General features: G+C 40.1%; 2 protein-coding genes across 7 annotated transcripts in view; one reads left to right on the top strand and one right to left on the bottom strand.

Moving 5' to 3' along the window:
* The first annotated feature begins 377 nt into the window (after nt 1-377).
* MANSC4 (MANSC domain containing 4) lies at nt 378-12936 on the top strand. 5 transcript variants are annotated; one of them, XM_081249211.1, is made up of 6 exons: nt 753-1855; nt 4002-4082; nt 4206-4260; nt 5541-6089; nt 8899-9033; nt 11434-12936. In XM_081249211.1, the coding sequence occupies exons 4-6, from the start codon at nt 5861-5863 to the stop codon at nt 12105-12107; spliced, it is 1038 nt and encodes a 345-aa protein (XP_081105337.1). In that variant the 5' UTR covers nt 753-1855; nt 4002-4082; nt 4206-4260; nt 5541-5860; the 3' UTR covers nt 12108-12936. The 5 variants fall into 5 exon arrangements, with proteins under 5 accessions (XP_081105338.1, XP_081105340.1, XP_081105339.1 ...); XM_081249212.1 differs by lacking the exon at nt 4002-4082 and having other exon boundaries at nt 378-797; XM_081249214.1 differs by lacking the exons at nt 753-1855; nt 4002-4082 and adding an exon at nt 502-582.
* Nucleotides 12937-15781: 2845 nt separating this feature from the next.
* Nucleotides 15782-20115, bottom strand: part of MRPS35 (mitochondrial ribosomal protein S35) — a 46426-nt gene continuing 42092 nt past the window's right edge. For both annotated transcript variants that reach the window (XM_081249216.1, XM_081249215.1), the window contains one exon: nt 15782-16592. In XM_081249216.1, coding sequence (XP_081105342.1) covers nt 16323-16592 — 270 coding nt within the window. In that variant the 3' untranslated portion in view covers nt 15782-16322. The remainder of the gene's footprint in view (nt 16593-20115) is intronic.

Here is a 20115-nt window from a genome sequence, read left to right as displayed (position 1 = left end):
CTCTCCGGGCCAAGGCGGCCCCTCCTCCCGGTCCCGGGGGCGGCCGCTCGGCCTCGCCCCCCGGGACCGGCGGCCCAGCCCCTCCGGCCTCCGTCCGCGCCAGAAAAGGCCCGGGCGGCGACCGCTCCCCGCTCGGATCGTCCCGGGCCGTCGGCCGGGAGGGGATCCCAGCCCCCAGCAGGCAGCCTCTTCCCACGCCTGGCTTCTCACTTCCGCCCGCAGGACCCCCGCCGCCCGGCTCCGGCTTTCGCGGAGGGTAGGAGGTGGCGGGCCTCGGCGGCGGGCCTCGGGAAGGCGCGTCCCCGCGGCCGCCCCCGCGCGCCGGGCGCCGCGACCCTGCCGCCCGCCGGATCTGCGGCGATGCTCCGGGCGCGCGGGAGGCGGGATGAAGCCGGGTTGCCTTTTCTTCCAAGGCGCCTTACCAGCGGGAAGGGAAAAGGAAAAGAAACGGGCGTGGGAGGAAAGGGATGAAATAAGTCGGGGTCCGGGAGTCAAAAAGACATCACATCTGGGATCGCCAGTCCTGTCGAGTCCAGCATCGTGTCCTGGGGGGGCCGAGGCACACGGGCCGTCTCTGAGCGTGTAGGTGGCACCTCGAGCTGACTCTTCGGAATGGTCATCGCGTAGGAGCCATCTTGCAGGAAGAAGGGCCAGCCAGATGGTAGCAGGTTCTGCAGGTCTCGGCGCACGGGGTGCCCCCGCTAGAAAGGGCTGGGAAGCGGAGGAGCTTGTATTTGCTGCTGGGGCCTGTTCTCTTCATGCTATTAAAAGAAATAAGTACAACTCAACTAGATAAAGTTAGACCACGTGCCTTCTTTTAAATATTTTCTAACAGCCATCGCATTCCCAATTTCAGTTTGGTTGGACTAGCCATCACGGAATGTTACCTCTGGGCAAAAGGTCTGGCCGCTTTTGCTCATATTTGCCTGCAGAGGTGGCTTTTCTCGCCACCCTCTTAGCCCTCCCTTACCCCTGCGCCTGCAATCTGAGGACTTCATAAGGAAGGACACTTCTTCCCCATCTTCTTACACCGAACAGTGCAAATAGAAAGCTCACCCCAAGTAATAAGGATCTTGTGCCGCTCATGAGCTATGAATTAATCCTCAAAAGGGGGAGTAGGCGGCAATTGTTAGGTTACCTTTGAGTACAAGAAGGGACAGTATTGGGAGGGAGGGGTGTGTGTGTGTGTGTGTGTGTGTGTGTGTTCACTCTTATCTTAACCAAAAACCGCTTGGAAACTTTCTCAGACCAGAGACTGAGAATCAAATAGTAGTCCTCTACTTGGGGAGAGAATATGTATTTGGACTTTTTTTTTTTTTTAACAAGTTTTAGCTTTCTTCATGAATGACAAGTTGTTAAATAGTAACTGCTTCATAAGTACATTGCCCGGTATTTCAGACAAAAGATACCTCCTACAAAGCTAATGAACATTTTATGTTCGGAAGGGGAAGGGTTAAAAAACAGAGAAGAAAGTCATGTCGTAAAACATGAAATTCTTTCAACACATTGTTCGGTTCCATTTGCACTTCTTCCTGTGTAATGACCAGCTTCACAGTGAGGTGTTGTCATCCCTTATTTTCTTTATAATACACCATGAACAAGAAACTAAAATTTTGAAGACATAGAAAAAAATTCTAGTAGAGTCTGGCCTCCCTGGGAAAAGTGAAGGAAACAAAGATGGACCTATGACTTGCCTCTTTCAAGATATTTTCTTGGATCCTGGGAAAGACGTCTAGCTTTCACCTTGTTTCACCTGGCCTTTAAATCCTTACTGATAAAATTCAGTTCTCACCTGGCCCTTTCACACTTCTGTTCTCAGTGAGCATGTAGTGGAGACATCTAAGGTTCTTTGGGGGTAGGTGGTCATGCATTTAGCATCTTCTAATGTTCCACGTCCAGTATTAGGCATTTAGCTGGGGAAATTTTGCTGGAAGTTGCCCCCTGTGCCAGAGTCTTGGACCTGGGATTTATTTGTCCCTCCATCAGCAACAGTGCCAGATTCAGTGGGGCAGCGAAGAACAGGCTCTTAAGTCTCTCCTCGGTCCCTTTAGAATCTTTCACCAGTGGATGCTTTTGTTTCCCAGCCATCATAGATACGCCTCAGACTGGTATTTTCTTGCTTTTTAAAAACAGACCAAAAAAAAAAAAAAAACACGTGCATTACAAAGGCAATTCACAGACAGTAATATTATCGGAGCCGATCTTGGGCAGGTAATCCGGGGTGTCAGCTTGACAGTACTGGGCACTGATCCTGTAAGCTTTTTGGCCCCTGACACAAGGTCATTTAGAATTGAAAGCCTCTTAAAGATCAAGTCATTTTAATAACTCACAAAGTAAGTTTTCTGTTAAGCTAGAAATGCAAAGTCAAAGCAAGACAAACTTTATTTACAAAAGACCTAAAATTATTTTTAAGCTTCATGAAAATGTTGCTTGTCTGTAGCTGGAGGTATACTTTTATAGTTATCCACTGATTAATGAATAATAAAGAGTGGCCTTTGTGGCACCATGATTCACTTCAAACACATCATGATCTGTTTTACAAAAGCCTAAAGTAATGGTCAAACACAGTTAGGCTATTTCTTCAAGAATTTTTATGGAAGGTATACCTTTTGACCTAGAATGGAAAAAAATCAAAGTACAAGATGTTTGTCACAGTGTTGCTTTGAATAATAAGAAAATCGAAAAACAGGGCCTCCTCCCTGGTGGCGCAGTGGTTGAGAGTCCGCCTGCCGATGCAGGGGACACGGGTTCGTGCCCCGGTCCGGGAGGATCCCGCATGCCGCGGAGCGGCTGGGCCCGTGAGCCATGGCCGCTGAGCCTGCGCGTCCGGAGCTTGTGCTCCGCAACGGGAGAGGCCACAACAGTGAGAGGCCCGTGTACCGCAAAAAAAAAAAAAAAAGAAAGAAAAAAAAAGAAAAGAGAAACAATGTATAATGTTAGGAGTAGCTAACATTTATTGAAAGTTTATTACATGTTGTAAGTGCTCTCCGTAGATTATAATCTATTTTAATACTCTTTTACAGCTAAGGCTCAGAGTAAATTTTGGTACATGGATAGAATGGAATACCATAGAGCTATTACAAGTTTAGAATTTTGTAAAATTTTTTGGAAATTTACATTTTTGTAAAATTGTATATAAGTATCATCTTGAATGGTTATTATTTCTTATTGTACTGTTCGGTATGGTTTGGGTTTTTTAAGTGAATGCATGTCAATTTAATAATTAGTGATATATTCCAATTTCTCAGGCCCCATTTTACAAAATGATGTCCACCAATTTTATGAACTGATGAAATGAAAATGTTAAGTAAATACTACAATTAGCATCTTTAAAATAAGGATGACATATTGACTTTTTGTTTTTTAATCTTTTGAATTTAGGAAACTTATGCTATTACTTCACTACCACTTAAAAATTGTTTATCTCTATTTTTTAGTCCCTCCAATACTTCTAAATCAACTTTGTTTCTTTTTTGTTTTTTTAATAAGCAAAAGTGAAATATCTCGCTTTCATTAAAGCAAGGGGGCAATTTAAATGAGTTTAAAGTAGCACAGTTCTTAAAATGATTCTATTTCATTCAGGCTGAGCATTTCATGTAGGCAAAACTTTCACTTATTTCAGTCACCTATTTCAGTGTTTTCCAAACATCTTAGGAAATCACCTGAGACACTTTTTATAAAAATAAGAATTCTGGTTCCCACACCAGAGCTACTGAATCAGGCTCATGTGGGGATGTTTCTGCTCCACATCTCAGTTAGTTGAAGTCCTGTCCCTGCTGTTCAGTTTTTAATCTCTCCTTTTCAAAATACCCAGCTCCAAGAAGTTACCTGCTTCCAGACTCAATGTTTATCAATCACCCCAAAATTTATTTTAAAAATTTTAGAGCCTGCTTTTACATTGGAACTTGTAGATTCTTTAAAATGCAACTTTGGTCTCCCCTTGAACATCATCTGACAGCAAAAGGATTAAACAACTGTGGATTGTTCCATTATCCCTGCAGGGAACATGAGAACTTCAAGGAATTATATATCACAGGAAAGAAACCACATTTAACGCGACTGAAAGATGTGGAGGTTAGAAGGTTAGAAAGTTGACTTTCCGGTTTATGTCCCCAGGGCATGAACTAATCAAAATAGCTATGGAAACTCATGGTAAAACAGGGAGTACTCTTTTGTTCCTCATCTGTCTCCTGTTTTGCCTTTAGGAAACCTCTCTTCCCTCTTTCCTCTGAACAGATGAAACAGTCAGATTGCTTGCAGGTAAGCAACTGAAACTTGCTTTCTAAGAGAAGTTCTTTAGAATAAAATGTTTTTTATTTTTAGTGCATTTTATGTGGCTTATGGAAGGTTAGGTGTTAGTCCATGATATAATTTTTGCTCAGAAGAAAGTGAAATTTTGTTTAAGTTATTCTGTCTTTTGACTGTCATCCTCTTTATTATCAATCGTTAATACTATGCTTCTAAAAATCAAAAGATATGATTATTAAAATTATTAGTAGACAGGTGAAGAGATGAAAGTTCAAAGAATGTTAACATTTTTGTGTCAAGTGAGTGTGCAAAAAAGTATAAGAGAAACAGATCACAAGACAGAAAAAGTTTCATCTTTTTTTTTTTTTTTAAAGCAGTATGGTACTTTATGCCCCAAACTAATTACCACTAATGCTTTGTATAAAAATGGATACAAAAAAGCAACAGTTCCATGCTTTGAACTAATTTCATCTTGGAATGTATGGGATATGGAACACACAGTCTTCACAAAGGAAGACATTTTCACTGTCTTTAATTTTTTTTTTCAAATATTTTGGCGTTGCAGTGGAAGTAACTTTATTAATACATAGAAATTTAAAACTATTTCCCTAATGCACATTTCTTGTAACTACATCTGCTTCAGAGATGCCTTTATGTTTGTGCTTCCCAAAGACTTCTTTGTAACTTGAAAACATAAATATCAGAAAACAGATTAGGCAACCCCCAGTTTGAAATTCATCACAATTTTCAATTATGCTTTTTAGTCTTGATTGAACAAAATACACTTTAATGAGTGTTGTGCTCCATCTACATTATAAGGATATTCTTTTGGCTGGATCTTTAATCTTCTTTTTAAAAACCTTGTGGCTGGCCTTTGCAAAAAATGCCTGGCACCAAGAAGTGACCAGGAGTCATATTCAGTGTTTTCAAAATCACTGCAAATTTAAAATTTTTTATTTCATTTTCAGTTTTCATTTACTTTCAATTTTTTTTGGTAAAAACAAAGAATTTAAACCCATGCTCAAACTAGTTTTCTAGTGAACCTGAATATTAGAACTTCAAATCAAAGAAAAAAAGATAATTGAAAAAAAAAACCTGCAGTCACAAGTTTCTTAAAAAACTTTATAGAAGTGTCCTGACAAAATGATGTCTTGTTTCTGGTGAAATGGATCCTTCCTTTATCTGACATCAAGTGACTAAACTATTGTTTTCCTCAGAAAGACTCTTGGCTAGGATTTCAACTTGCCTTTATATTTACTTAGTAAAAGGTGTCTGTGACTTCACTTTCACAGAAGGAATAAAAGCAGAGGAAAGAATCTACGTCTTCCAAAGGCTAAAGGACAGAGTATTGAAATGGCCTGGAAAGCGCTCAGCATCAACAGCAGCAAGTCAAATGTTCACCTGGGGTGCAACCGGGAAGAAACAAAAGAAAAATCAACGTGCAGTCAAAGAGCCGCTTCATTTTTCTAGAAAGTGACCCTTCACAGAGTTCCAAGGGAGCCTTCTCCCTTAGCAACAGCCCTGAAGTTCCAGAAGCCATTCTAAACCCTGATGGTCAGCTTCAGCGTCTGTCTGGTCATCAGACTTATTGCCGAGTCTTCATCCCAGGGAAATGCATGTGGTGGTCGTGGCAGCAGACGTGATTTTGCTCTTAAGCATGGGGTGGACCTCAGACTCTCTCTGCTCACCCACTGTGTTTTACAGAGACTGCTGGATCCGACGCTTCCCAGGTCTCCTAATTGACCTGGAGGAGTCTCAGAAGCTGGGGGCCCAGTTCTTGAAGTATTATTCCGAAAGCACTGGTCAGAAGTGCAGTCGGAGCTGCTGTCTTAGGAAGGATGGTAAGTGTCGATGATAGACCTGAGCAAAAATCAGGGGAAACTTCCAAAATGAGGACCTAAGAAAGGACCCTTAGGCAGAGGGTGCAGTGAACAGTTGACGAGGACTAGAGAAGATGCCCTGGGACGAGGCAGTGGGCAGAGAGGGAGAGACACTGAGACTGATTTTGCAGCTGGGGCCAGTGCAGGCTCCATTTACAAATCTAGTAATGACCTGGGAGGCTATGAACCTACAGGTATCAGAGAACCTCTTCTCTTCACTAAAGTGCTAAATGAAAATATTGCCTTGAGGGCTGGCTAACAATATTTCTATAGCCCAGAATATAGCATATATGATTTCAAAAATATTTCCTTTTCAAGGTTCTTTTGGTGATATTGGTATCGTATCACACTTTTGAAATGTGCTTGCTTGGTTGACCCAAGTGTGGGGATGTATTGAACAGGAATTTAGATTGTGATTCATGTTTTGAAAGAAATAGGGAAATATATGTCAACTAGAAAAAGAGGAAAGGAAAGGAAAGGAGGGAGAGAGAGAGAGAGAGAGAGAAAGAGAGAAAGTTAGTTTTCAAAATATCCTAACAGGGGCTTCCCTGGTGGCGCAGTGGTTGAGAGTCCGCCTGCCGATGCAGGGGACACGGGTTCGTGCCCCTATCCCGGAAGATCCCACATGCCGCGGAGCGGCTGGGCCCGCGAGCCATGGCCGCGGAGCCTGTGTGTCCGGAGCCTGTGCTCCGCAACGGGGGAGGCCACAGCAGTGAGAGGCCCGCGTACAGCAAAAAAAAAAAAAAAAAAAAAAAAATATCCTAACAGAATTTTTTTTTTTTTGGTCTGAAATCTGGATTCAGGGTTAAATATAATTCATATAATATAATCAAGGCCTATAACTAGGAAAACATTTCATTGTTGCAGAATTTCAAGTTGCATTTGATTAAAGACTTCATTTATTTTTCATTTTTCCAAGATGTGAAAGCTACTTGGAAAGAAACAACAAAAGCAACACAGCACTTTAAAATAATTCTCTTGTTGTTCCACACTTTCTTCCCATGATTTCTTACCGACATTAATTGCCAATGCCTCCTATCCAATTATCCATGTAAGATTTCTGGGATGCAAATTGGAGCTCCTTGGAGAGTCTAAACCGACTGTCAAGAGACCACAGTGTGAGAAGTTGTCACAGGCTCAGCCCTCAAAAGTTAATCAGGCACAGAGAGAGCAATTAATTTATTAAAGGGAAATTTTGGAAAAGGTAGCAAATCTAGATATTCTGCTTTCAGATGCTTGTAACCCCAGAAGCCTTCCCTGAGAGAAGATGAGGGAGGGGTGATACCTTTTCAGCATTTTCCCGTGGCATGTATTTACCTGACTCTCCACACCAGGGAAGCTGTGGCCTCTGGACTTCTGGGGATACTAAAAGCATCCAGTAGAACTCCAGGATTTTAGAGCCTCTGTGGCTTCCAGGTTGTGGCTTTCTTTCTCCAGAAGAAGAAAAGGCATGAACACACATCCCAGTTTTTACCTAGAAGCCAGAACTTTAAAATGCACAATCCTGCAATAGCTAACCTACTCAGAGCTGGGACTCTGAAATATGCACGAAGAATGTAAAAGATCTTGAAAAATTGCTCCCTACAGCATCCACTACTTTCTTATCAGAAATGTAGATGTCTAAATTTGAATATTCTTTCTTCCTTTTCCTTAAACTTTACAGCACAGTCCTCAGGGAATGTATTTGTCATCTATAATGTATTAGCAATGTATTATTAATTGACTTTTGTCCTATTCTTTCTCCTTCTGGAAAAATAAAGAGTGTAGAAACACGGGGTGTCCCAGAAGTAATAGGGGAGACGTAACCCCCGCAGTTAACCTTACACAGAAGCAGAGCAGGTTCTGCCAGCGATTCCACAGCAGCTGTAGGTACACTCGGAGGTCTGGTAATCCTACACTCTCCCTCCGTAATCTCATTTTATTAAAGAAGCTGATACCTTTGGGCCAATGAATATTTCCCATCACACGGTTCCTACTACACTACAGCAGGAGGAAAATCTGTGCTGCACTTACAGACTGAAGATTTGCGTTCAACAAATCTGACCTTCCAGAAATAACACGGTATCTTTTATGGAGCAAATCTACTTAGAAAAGGGGAGCCGACGAGACAAGTGATGAGCCCCTCCCCGCTCGAATCCCAAATGCTAACCACCTTGTCTGTCTACTCCCTTCCTCTCTGAGTGACACGGATCAGCTTTTCACTGGACATGGCTTTGCAGCCTGGGGCTAGCACACACCTGCAGTCGGGGTCAAGGTAATGTTCACCCAGCCTGCTGCCTTTATGCCACCTGGGCCACTCCCAACAACACGGGTCATTACTGTTTTTGCCCTTCCTATCACTCCCCCTTCTGTTACAGGCTTTGTCTAGTTTTTTCCTCTTTCTCTGTCTGTTGAACTTCAGTGCCTTAGTATTCTGAGAGGGTATTGCATCTAGAAATCTGATCTATATAAATCCCGAGGTTTCTGTAGCCAATTGGATTTTCCTGAACATAAAATACTGGGACTGGGAAATGATTCCAGGTAATCTGGGTAGCATGGGATGTGTGAAAGATTACTGAGAATATTGGTAGCTGTTTTCTTTTGAAGAGGCATTTTCCCATATTCACAGAAGCATTTGCGATAGTTCATAATGTTCCGTAAGATGCCTGAACATAGCCCTGCAACGTACTGTTAATCCAGTGTTCTTGAAAGAAATGTAAGCTACTCAGAGCTCATCAAGCTGCAGAAATCAAGACCATCTGCAGATGCACTTTGCCTGCTTCCTTTTCAGTTTCCTGTAACTTGGCTGTCTTCTTCCACGATCCTGTTCATGGCGATGTCAACTGCCTCCATATTCACTGCCCAACCCTGGAAAGCTGCATATTGGAGCCCGGAACCAGCGCCATTTTATACAACATAACAGACGGTAATGATTTATGTCCTTTGTAGGTATTTTGAAGAATGTCAGTAATATTTTAGTAGAGGCATATAACTTAGAAATTGGTTGGCAGTAGCCATGTAGGAATCTAAATCATTATTTCCCAGTGAACTCTGTCTGGAAAAGTTTGGGGCTTCCAGGGCAGAAAACTAAAAGGAAATTCCCATTAATTTGGCACATTCAGCAAGGATGAGTTCATCCCAGATAACAAATCATATGTGACTGAACAAGAGCATTGTGTTTCATTTATTCCAAGAGCCTTCAGCAAGAACCAAAATAGGTATTTCTACTGTAGTGGTTAAGGATCCCACTAGGAAATAAAGAAAATGCTAAAAGTCAGTTTTGAGGTTCGCTGATGCTGTATACAAGGATTCTACAAAGAAGGATGTCAGGGATGGGGAAATGCACTTACTGCCACACCTTAGCATAGCATTGGTCCCAAGATAACGACTGCATTTTTCTTTACAAAAATACATATTTAAGTGTCCTTTACCGGGTATATAATCTCAGGGTACACATCAGTAAACGTCAAAGAATAGATTTTTGCCAACACGATACAAAGGAGGTAAATTTCTTGATCAGTCTGTACTTATTGAACACGTAACGCTCCATGCTGTGCTCCACGTTGCAGGAGATTACAGCCATCTCTCTGCCCTCGAGCTCCTTCTAATCGAGTTGATGCAACAAGTCTTACAATTAGTGTAGACATACAATTAAATACAAAAATGTGTGATACTGCCTTAAGTACAAAGCCTCAAAAGAAGGGGAGACTAAAGAAAGCTCAATTATTCAGAGGCGGCTTCATGGAAGAGGCCAGGTAGAGGCAAGATAAGGAGCTCCGTATCACCCCACAGGAAAGCACAAACACTGGTGTGGCTCCAATAGGGGCACATTTGGGGCTGCAATGGAAATATGGGTAGGATAGGGTACGCCAGGTGACAAAAGGACAGAGGAGAGTTTTGGTTTGACTTTGTCAGAAATATGGAACCAACGAAGCTATTTCATGAGAAAGCACTATCATTAAAGTGATGTCTGGTTATCTTAGTCCAGGAAAATTATATGTAGGATGCAGATTAGAAAATGCAGTCAGGGTAATGTTATATCTGGACAAGGTGACTGTAGTTGCAACGAAGAGGAGGGATGGTTGCTAGCATATAGGCAAGGGCTTGGATAGCACTTGGGTTACTTTTTGGATAAAGAAGAAGAGGACTGAGGATTCAAAAATCCCGTTGCAGTGCAGAGTCCAGCATGGGTGACAGAAGAATGATGATGCCGCTGAAAAAGACAAACAGGCAGACCAGATGATGGTTTTGAGAATGCCAGCGGTGATGGGAGATGTTTAGGTGGAACCCTCCAGTAGAGCACAGAACTGAGATCAGAGCTCAAGAAAGAGGAAAAAATTGGGGATGTGGATTTCAGGGCCATCGATGTAGTGCTGACAGCTGATGAGGATAATCTCTTGGTGGCCGGAGGTGGGAGGGTGGTTGGTACGGGATGACGAGAAATACAGCAGAAAACCAAGGACTAAAGACTAAAGATTATCGGGCAATCAGTGAGGACCAAGGAGAGAACCAGCACAAAGGAAGGGAAAAACGAGAGGCAGGCAGTCTGAGATCAAGTGCCAAAGGAATGTGGGGTCCAGGGAGTCACGGGAGAAGAATGCAAGGAGAGGTGGCCATCAGTATCAAGAACAAGAGAGAAGCCAAAGCAATGAGATACAGTGATCAGGAAACAGGGAAAGTACTGATCACCCCCAGAAGCAGGATAGTGAGGATGGAAACAAAATGACAGAAGGCACAAAACAAAGTCAGAAAGGAAAGGGAGGGAGTAGGTGGTGGTGTGTTGAGAGTGGGAGCAGCTCAAGAGAGACTGAAAGGGAAACAGTGTGACAACGGTAAAGCTGTTGAGAGTTTCTGAAGCCAGAGGGAAAGGAGTTTTACAAGAAGAGAGAGAACACTGAAGGCCCTCAGGCACTGGACCCTCAGGCACTGGGAAGGGATGAGATTTAGGGCTCTGCTAATAATTTTGAATAGTTACACTTCTCAGGCTCCATTTTGTTTGACTTTACTTGTCATACATATCAAATGGTTACTGTTTCTGCAGCTCTTGCCCGATACTGCTATTGTTGCGCAAAAGCCCTGGCAGTTTTCTCCACGATGTGATGTAGCCAAGTTCGTTTGCAACAGAAAGTGTCTTAGAAAGTTAAGAAAAATTCAAACGTGGCTAGTATGTTTCTAAGCCTTTCAGAAGTAGGCAGTGGTGGAACTTGAAATTAGCTTAGTTCAATAACTTATAGTGGCAAAATCCAAGACTTCTCCAAACTGTACTTTAAGGTCCTGTCTTCTAAATTAAAAATAAAATTTAAATGATGCCTTATTTATATTTCAGGTGTAGATCCAGATTTGCTGGTTTTTGAACAATCACTGCCCACATATCTAAATACCCGTTATTCATCTAACATACGGGAGAGACTAAGGATTCTAAAAGCTATGTATTTAGATAAACAACAAACGACCATGATAAACCAAATGCTACCATCAGTAGAGGCTCCATCTTCAACCACATATCAAGCTTTGTTTGCAACCACAAATAATACTAGGTATTCCAAGGAATTAACCACAGACTCTCGGGCAAGATTCATTTCTCTGAAGGACTCCATTACCACAAACGTAAATATGGTGTCAGCCAGTACTGAGTTCATCAACAATCCAGATAACAAGACTATTTCTCCTTTCTTTGTGCCTATGGACACAAAACTTTCTCATATGCCTATTCCATCCCAACTCAACAGTAGCAAACAATTACTGAACAAAACCAAAGGGTACAACAGCAGAAACCGTACATCTGAGAATGAAGACACAACACCTGATGGGGCACCTGTGACTTCCAAGACGTGGTTGGCTCCTGTGGTCCTCTGCACCTCTGTCATCTTTCTCTGCTGTTGTGTAGTCATCCTGGCATCTGGATGCTGTCGAAAGCACCAGGGCCAGTATAAACCAGGACAGAGAAAGTCAGGATCCAAGCAAATTAAAAAATGTACCATTCTGAAGGAGCGCTCTTAATGGTAAAAGATGTGAGCATTGTAAGCTTTTAAGAGTATCATTTTTAGTTTTCTGTAAGACGAGGGCAGTTTGGTTAAAAATAAATAAATAAAAAGCACAGATACCCATTCTTACCAATCTCTAAAGAATGCCAATGTTTGATAAGCATAGTTGCTTTTTTGATTATTTCCATTTTTTGAATAGTGTACCATTTGCTGAAGTTCCAAAATTCTGATCTCTGCAGTTATTCAGCACCATGTAAGAGATAGTTTTAAGTGCTGTACATGTATTAACTTGTTGATTCCTTGAACTCTGTGAGATAAGTATACTACTGTTAACTATTATACTGTTCTTATCACATTTTACAGATGAGGAAACTGAGGAAAGAGAGGCTAAGTATCTTGCCTAAAGTCACACAGCTAGTATGTAGCAAAGCCTGACTTAATAGGCAACATGGTTCAAAAGTCCATGCTCAAAATCACTGTTGGACTACAAGCCTCCATTTTCTCAATGAGTACGGAAAAAAGATACAGGGAGGAAAACACCATAACATCATATTTGGTTCCTGTCAAGGTCATATTATTGTCACATATTTTAATGAAATCTTTTAGTGGCTTGAGCAAAAAAGCACTATAAACGATTACAGTTACTAACCCATGAGCAAAAGCTTCCTGATTTTTATATAATTTATGTTCAATTGATTAATCTTTCTCAATCTTAATCGATCTTCTTTTTCAAAAACTGACATGCCTCAGTAATTATGGCACTAAGATCTTTGAGTTTTCTGTTGACTTCTGTTGAATAAATCTTGGGAGTTTTAGTTTATGTCCGTCAGTTGTATAAATTGTTTTCCCAGGTGCAAATATTAGCTCTAGGTATTTCAAGCTCTGTCCACTTACACCAGATCTACCCCCTAAATCTTATACTCCGACTCATAAGTATAGAAAACTGTAATTCAAGTCTCTAATGATCTTAAACTTTAGGCCCTTAATCTTATCTCTGAAAATATTTTTTAATGTGAGGACATTAAAAGACAGCCATTTAAGCATAATGAATAAAGAAGAAATCCTATTATAAGATTAATAAAATAGTACTCTTCCCTCAGAATATTAACCACAAATAAAGTCTGAATTTTTAAAATATAATTGATTTACATTAATTTGCTTTTCATATTACGTATCATAAATGTTATCAATTTCTTTCTTAATACATTAGGGAAAAAACTCAGGCAATTTAGGGGGGTATCAAGATTTAAATTACCTTAAAATATTTAAGTTATTCAGGAAGCTGTCTTTAAAAATTATTTGTATATACATTCTTTTAAAAGGTTATTTAATTTTCTTTCAAATATATACAAACTGTTTGAAGGTTTTCCAACTAGGGCTACCAAAAAAAAAAGTTTTTTCTTCCTTGGGATTTCTCAGAATTTTATTTGTTCCCTAAAATTGATAACTGTTTTATAGAAATGACCATAATTTGGGAAAAACATATTTACCTTTGTAAGAAAACAAACACACTCCTTCTCTTCTTCAGCCCCTACCTTTGGCCATCTGATAAACTGAGTAAACTTAGACTGTAGAGGCGACCTGAACAGTCAGCCAAGACAAAAACGACTGGGCCTAGAAACCATGTCCTTATTGGAAGCCAAAGGGACCAAAGAGAACTTCTGAATAGAATTTAAAACTTTAAGAAACAAAGATCACAGGGCCTAGTCAACAACTAAGGCTAAGGTTGTTACCACCATTTAGGAAATAACCATGATATCGAAATTTTTCCAGCACTGAAACAGCCAGACCGTTGGGGGAAAAAATCTATAATAGTCCAGTATTATGACATATTTACCAGTTTTGGAAAGAAAATATGCAAAGAAAAAAACTAAAGCTCCCTACAATTAAGAAAACAGGCTTGTTATATTTCTTAGTTGCCTATGTGTTTAAGCACCTTCTGAGCTATGAAATTTAAGAGTTTGAAGTCAGAAGTGATTACATATCATCAGTACAGCAAAAAGTGTCCCCTAGAATCCTCATTGTAAGGATGAATATGATGTTCATTGTATACATTAGATCAATTAGAGCTTAAGGACAAGAGTCTAAATAATGACAAAAAATGCTGGTTAATTATTGCTAACATTACAATGACAGCAACGGTTACCCTTTTGAGGCAGTTTTGTATTAATCTTACAGCTCTAAGATTTTGCCATTAGGTGTCAATGCCACAGCCTTAGAGTCTTCAGGTCTTTGCTTGGAGTTAGCCAAACTGCAAAGGTTAAAAGGGCACAGTCTTCTACAAGACCACCCTTACTTGTGACACCAACTATAAGTTCGGGGGATGGGGAGTCCCCAAACCACTCTCAGGTTCGATAATTCACTAGAGGAATTCACAGAACCCAATGAAAGCTATTATACTCACAGTTACGGTTTATTACAGGGAAAGGATATAGATTAAAATCAGCCAAGGGAAGAAGCACCTAGGATGAAGTTCAGGAGTGTTCCGAACTCACAGGTTTTGGTGTCTTCTCCCCGTGCAAGCAGGATGCATTACTCTCCCAGTACCAGTGTGTGACAGTATGTCCAGAGTATCGCCAACCCGGGAAACTTACCGGTGCCTCAGGGTTCTAAATTTTTATTGAGGCTCCATTACATAGGTATGACTGACTGATCAATTACCTGGGCAGTTGATCTCAGCTGCTGGGTGGACTGATTTACCAAGAGACTCAAAGCCCCCCAGCCCTAAACACATGGTTGGTTTTCCTGGCATGCCTAGGACTATCAGGTGTAGCGAGCCCCACCTAAAATCCACTGTGACTGACTCCTGCCCTAACCAAAGACACTTCTATGAGGTATGACAGATTACCTCCCAGAAGCTGACGGGAGAGGCCAGATGCTCTTTGAGCAAGGTCAAATTCTTTATTACGTATCATTACTCCATCTGCTTCCGTCTTCACTGTATTATTACTACAGGACTGAGGACCCTAATCTACCCACCTCTTTACATGTTCCCAAATGACAACCTCTCCTCAGCTTCTACTGTTTTCAAATGTGTCCTTCTTCAATCCTGTTTCCACATCTGAGTTTTCCTCAACTCTGACTCTCTAAGAAATGTAACACTTCAATACACTTATGTATGCTTTAGACCTGATCTAGAAATTCAGTTGTATCTACTTTGTTTTTTATTCGCTATTTCCATCCAGTGGAATGGATGGAACTCAAGGCCCTATTGTTGTCCTTTATAACCTACGGACTCTTAGCCTTGCTAACACTAAATCATATCTTCAATTTATATAAATCTTTTGAGCAATTGTTCTGAAATTCCTTTCGGCATTTTATGTTCTCAAATTCTGTCAAGCAAAATAAGTTTTAGGCAAATACAAGCCTCCATAATTCCTTTATTTCAATTTTAAATTAATCACTTGTCGACAACTTTAAGTGGTAAGAAATGACTTACAGATATACTTAAAAGTACTGAATTGACAGCTAAATTGAATGAAATGTTTCTTAGGGCAGTTATTTTGTCATTTACTCCAATTAAATTCAAGGTCTTTATACCTCATCTCCTTCCTGAGCTGTGGAAGTTCTAGGTGGGGCATCCAGAGAGATGAATACCAGCTAATCTCCGTTTCCACTTTTCTGCAAGCTTGGGCTTAGAGAAATGAGCCAAAGAAAATGGAAAGCAGGATGCTAAACAGAATTGAATCAACATAAAGTGACCCCAAAATAGAGGAATGGAACAGACTTTTTAGGTTAGAAAATACTGCCAAGGACCTGCTTCTAATGAGAATCAGCATGTGCAAAAACTCACTAGGCAGATAACAGTTATGTAGACAAAACACTAAACTTCAGTCAGGGGACTGGGTTCTGGGCCTAGCTTCCCAAATAACCAAAATCATTATTCAAAAGCAACCAAAAAGTACTAATCTGTAGGGAAAAAAATGGAGCAGGTGACAAAACAACAACATTGTATATATATGAATACTAAAGTTGTTATGGTAGAAATAAAATCCAAACACTTTAGAACCACAAGAAATCACAGAGATCGAATTAGTCTTGATTGCCCCAGTGCGTAAGTAAGAAAACTTCTGAATAATCACTGCCTTTGTACATTAGGATGAAAGGAATAATTTTAACTCTGATGTAATAAAACAATGGTTTTTTAACATCTTCAACTGTATATCAAATTAGATAATGATTACATATATATCATAAAATTAATAAATCAAGGTAATTTTTCTATATAAATTCATGTCAAATTTAATAGTCTCTTCACTGATTCTTTGTACTGAGAAAGGGTATTTTCATTGTCCCCCTCATTCTTAAGACTAACAACAGACTTTCTGTACTCTTCAACTTCTTCAGTACCGAGGAGCTCTTCTTTACTTAATTCCAGATTTTTCTCAGCAGCTTTAATTTGGAGAAGGGTTTCCAGGATGTTTTTTTCTGAGGAGCTATCTTTCCATACATACTCTTCCATGTCTGCTTCAGTCTTCCTTTTCTCCCATTCTTCAGTTTTCTGAAAGGAAAAAACAAGTTCTGAATTCTGAAAATTATGACTCAGAGTCTGGTCCACACTCTGTGTGTACACCTTGACTGACCTCCCTTATCTAGCACTGCTGTCCACCTGCACCAGCAGCTTTGGGCTGCACACTCTGTCACATGAGCACCTCGTTACCACTCACTAATTCTACCCACATAATTTACACTTTATCTGCCCTGCAAATTGCACTTACAAAGCAACACTGCTTCCCCAAAGATGTAGAAAACTCACTCCCTGCAACGTTCCAGTCCCTAAACTCTAACACATCAAACATTTCAAATTTCTGAGGTTCCAAATAAGAGAGTTGAAAGGAGACTGTATTTATCTCTGTAACATGCCTCTGGGAATGACAGGGAAGACCAATTATTACAATAAATTTAAAATATAAAGTTCATGTGATTTTTAGTCATAATGACTTTATAAATTCTGGAATTTTGTCTTGTTATCTTTATTTTCTGTTCCTATAATGGAAACAATTTTCATTACTGCTTACTTTTTCTTACAGAAACCATTACCATGTTATTTTAGGGAACATGGTAGGTTTTAGATTAATATAATTCAGATTTATGATTTAAATGAAGATGTAACACTCTGTGAAAAAAATCAAGCAACACAGCTAATATGTAATATGCCCTGGTTCAGAGAAGTGCTGAATAGCAGCCACATTCTTTCCAAATTAACACATAACAATATTCTGAGCCACAGGCTAGTATGGAATGACCCACTAGTCTTACAACTTTTGAAGGTGGTAAAACCCTTCCAAATTATAAAGTTTTTAAAGTATTAAAAGTGAGGCAGACTTGTAAGGCTGTCAGAAATAGTATTTTAACTCTGAAAGCTCCTCTTGAAACAGACCACAGCTTGAGCAGACAGAGCTCCAAGGCTCCTCAGAGCCAAGTGAGCACCAAGAAGGAGGCAAACAGTCTCCAGCCATGCCACCCTCCCATCCCCACTCCCGCTTCCAAAAGCTCACGAAAAGAGAAAAGCACTAGAAATCTGTCCCTCAAAGGATAAAGAGGATCCCCACCAAAGGCAAACAAGCCACTGCGAAGGCCACCGACTCAGCAAACCCCATTTGGATCACTGAAGCCCAGGAAAGGAGCTCCTCCACCACAGAGACCCACAAGAAGAAGAAAGCCTCCTTTAATCCTTTAAACTGGGTACCCTTTTCTTTAAGAGAAACAAACTGATGCAGGGTGTTTCCTCAGACCCCAGATTCCTGAGCCAACGTGGGGTCTCTGTACTTACAGCTCCCCTACATCTGCCCCACCTCCCTCTACTGAATTTATGGCGAAGGACAATGCTCCAACTTACATTCTAGAAACATCTTATCTGGTTGAGAATCTGGTCTGCACCCTCTTTGTAGCTGGTAGGGAGGCTTTCGCTTGGCAGGGGGGCAGGGATAATATGAACTAACTTCCTGTTATGCCCCGCCCCCAGAGCCCTGTTGCAAATAACTCCTAACAGCCAAACTCTGAATTTGTACATTTAAAAAAAATAACTGACAAAATTACCCCACCATACCTAATTTTTACTGTAATATATGAGGAAGGAATAAATGTCAGCCCCTTAAAACGAAAGTGTCCGAAATTAAATATATCACCGGCCTATCTACTCTTGCCAATGCTTTAAATGTTCAAGACAATGTCATAGTTTCTCCATAATTCTAACTTACAAGTGAAATAAACTTAATTTAAGAGGTCAACAAACACATTTTATAAAGCATTAAGTAAAACAGTCACTCCATCTCATTCTGAACTGTTAGAAGACAAGAATTAAGAGACTTAACTGTTTAAAAAATTACGTTTCACCTAGGTGTTTCTGGATTTTAACTGACTTGAAATAGATGCTTAATCAGAGGAGATAACCAAAGTAAATCCACTAACAATTTTCATCATTTTTTATCTTCCCCTTATATTTGACATATACAATTCTACATTGGTTTGCCAAGGTGTGTTCAAAGGTATGCCATGGTATTGATTCCCTGAGCACTCAGGTGCCACGTGAGCCTGGTACAGCAGGGGCACCCACAAGCATCCTCCCTCCTTTATTTATCTCAGTAGAGAATTTTTCTGTATGTGCAGTGACATGAAAAAGGTTAGGAAATCCTAAACTACAGGATAATGTACATTTATACTTACTGCTGTTCTAAATAGTCTTTGGTACGGGAAAGTCACTTATATCCTGTGAAGGGCATGGCTTCCTACTAGTCCTGTACAGATACAATGCGGTGCTGGGCTTCAGCAACAAGCTAAACTAAGCTCTAGTTTTCTACATATTCTAGCTTTAGGATCCAAACTCTGCACAACGAAATATAAATTCCAAGATAATAATAGTAACAATCCCCCAAACTGAATACTTACTATATACCAGGTACTTTAATACTTACATGTATATATTAATTATTTAATATAATTCATGCTGACATATTGGGTTACATCTTGACATCTCTACAGATAAGAAAACTAAGTATTACAGAAGTTAAATAGAGGGGCACAGTCACCTGGGAATGTTTCAGATTTTTTTGTATTTTAACTTGTAAAGTTAATGCAGCACGCACACAGTAAATTTTGTAACATCTCCAGAGGAGGTCTACGGCAGCACCCCCCAATCAAATATATTACTACTTTTCTAGCAACATGTATGAATATTCACACTAAATGGGATTAACAAAGGCTATAAATAGCTTCTCATCCATTCAGAGTTCACTTCGCCACCAAATAAGTTATGAAAAGACTAGCAATTTCCAAAGCTTTTTTCATTTCAGAATTACAGGTAGAGGGCTTTATATCTGTGATTCCCTCAAGGTTACACAGGGAGGGGTATGGCACAGTATTTACCATGGGCTTTGGTGTTTTACAGAACTGAGTTTAAATCCTACCTTCATCACTTACTAATGTGATAGGCTTGCATTTCTATAAGAACTGACTCCCCAGAACTGTTCTGAGGATTAAAAGAAGGAATAGCTACATACTTAGAGTACCTGGCTCACAGTAAACACTAAATCACCATCTACTACTAATATCACAACTTATTAAGAAGAAGAATAAATAAGAGTAGGATTCAAACCCTTGCTGGCACACCTCCAAAATCTATGTTCCCATGTCAAGGGTGCCACTACCACCATCAAGCAGTAAAGCGAAACTTTAAAGGTAAATATAAACACAAGAAGTGTCCAAATGTTTTGCCATCATTATTCCCACTCACAAAATCATATGACTGATATTTATCAAATGTAGATTAAAAAATACAGAAACAAAAGGTCTATTTATCACTGATAGAAAGGTAATATTTTTCATGCTTATTGCTTCTTGATAAATGTTATCACTGATTAGATTTAATTTTCTCAGTTAATAGCCTGTTCTTTAAAAATAACTGAATTATCTCCAGTTTTCCAGCAGTCTCCTTTGGGTGAAGGCTTTTTATGTCTAACCAAATGTAGAAAACACAAAAACACACACAGAGAGAATTTACCTCTTATAAAGACCTGTCTCAAGAA

Source organism: Mesoplodon bidens (genome assembly GCF_964165515.1).
Source record: "Mesoplodon bidens genome assembly, chromosome: 11".
Lineage (NCBI taxonomy): Eukaryota > Metazoa > Chordata > Mammalia > Artiodactyla > Ziphiidae > Mesoplodon > Mesoplodon bidens.
Note: the sequence above shows the minus strand (reverse complement) of the source record. Positions and strands in the feature narration are given on the sequence as shown.

Bases quoted from the DNA above. Each gene is read 5' to 3' on its own strand.
- MANSC4 (XM_081249212.1), top strand. From the start codon at position 5,861: ATGCATGTGGTGGTCGTGGCAGCAGACGTGATTTTGCTCTTAAGCATG. The intron at 6,090-8,898 runs GTAAGTGTCGAT...CTTCCTTTTCAG, and splicing joins CTGCTGTCTTAGGAAGGATG to TTTCCTGTAACTTGGCTGTC. The intron at 9,034-11,433 runs GTAATGATTTAT...TTTATATTTCAG, and splicing joins TTTATACAACATAACAGACG to GTGTAGATCCAGATTTGCTG.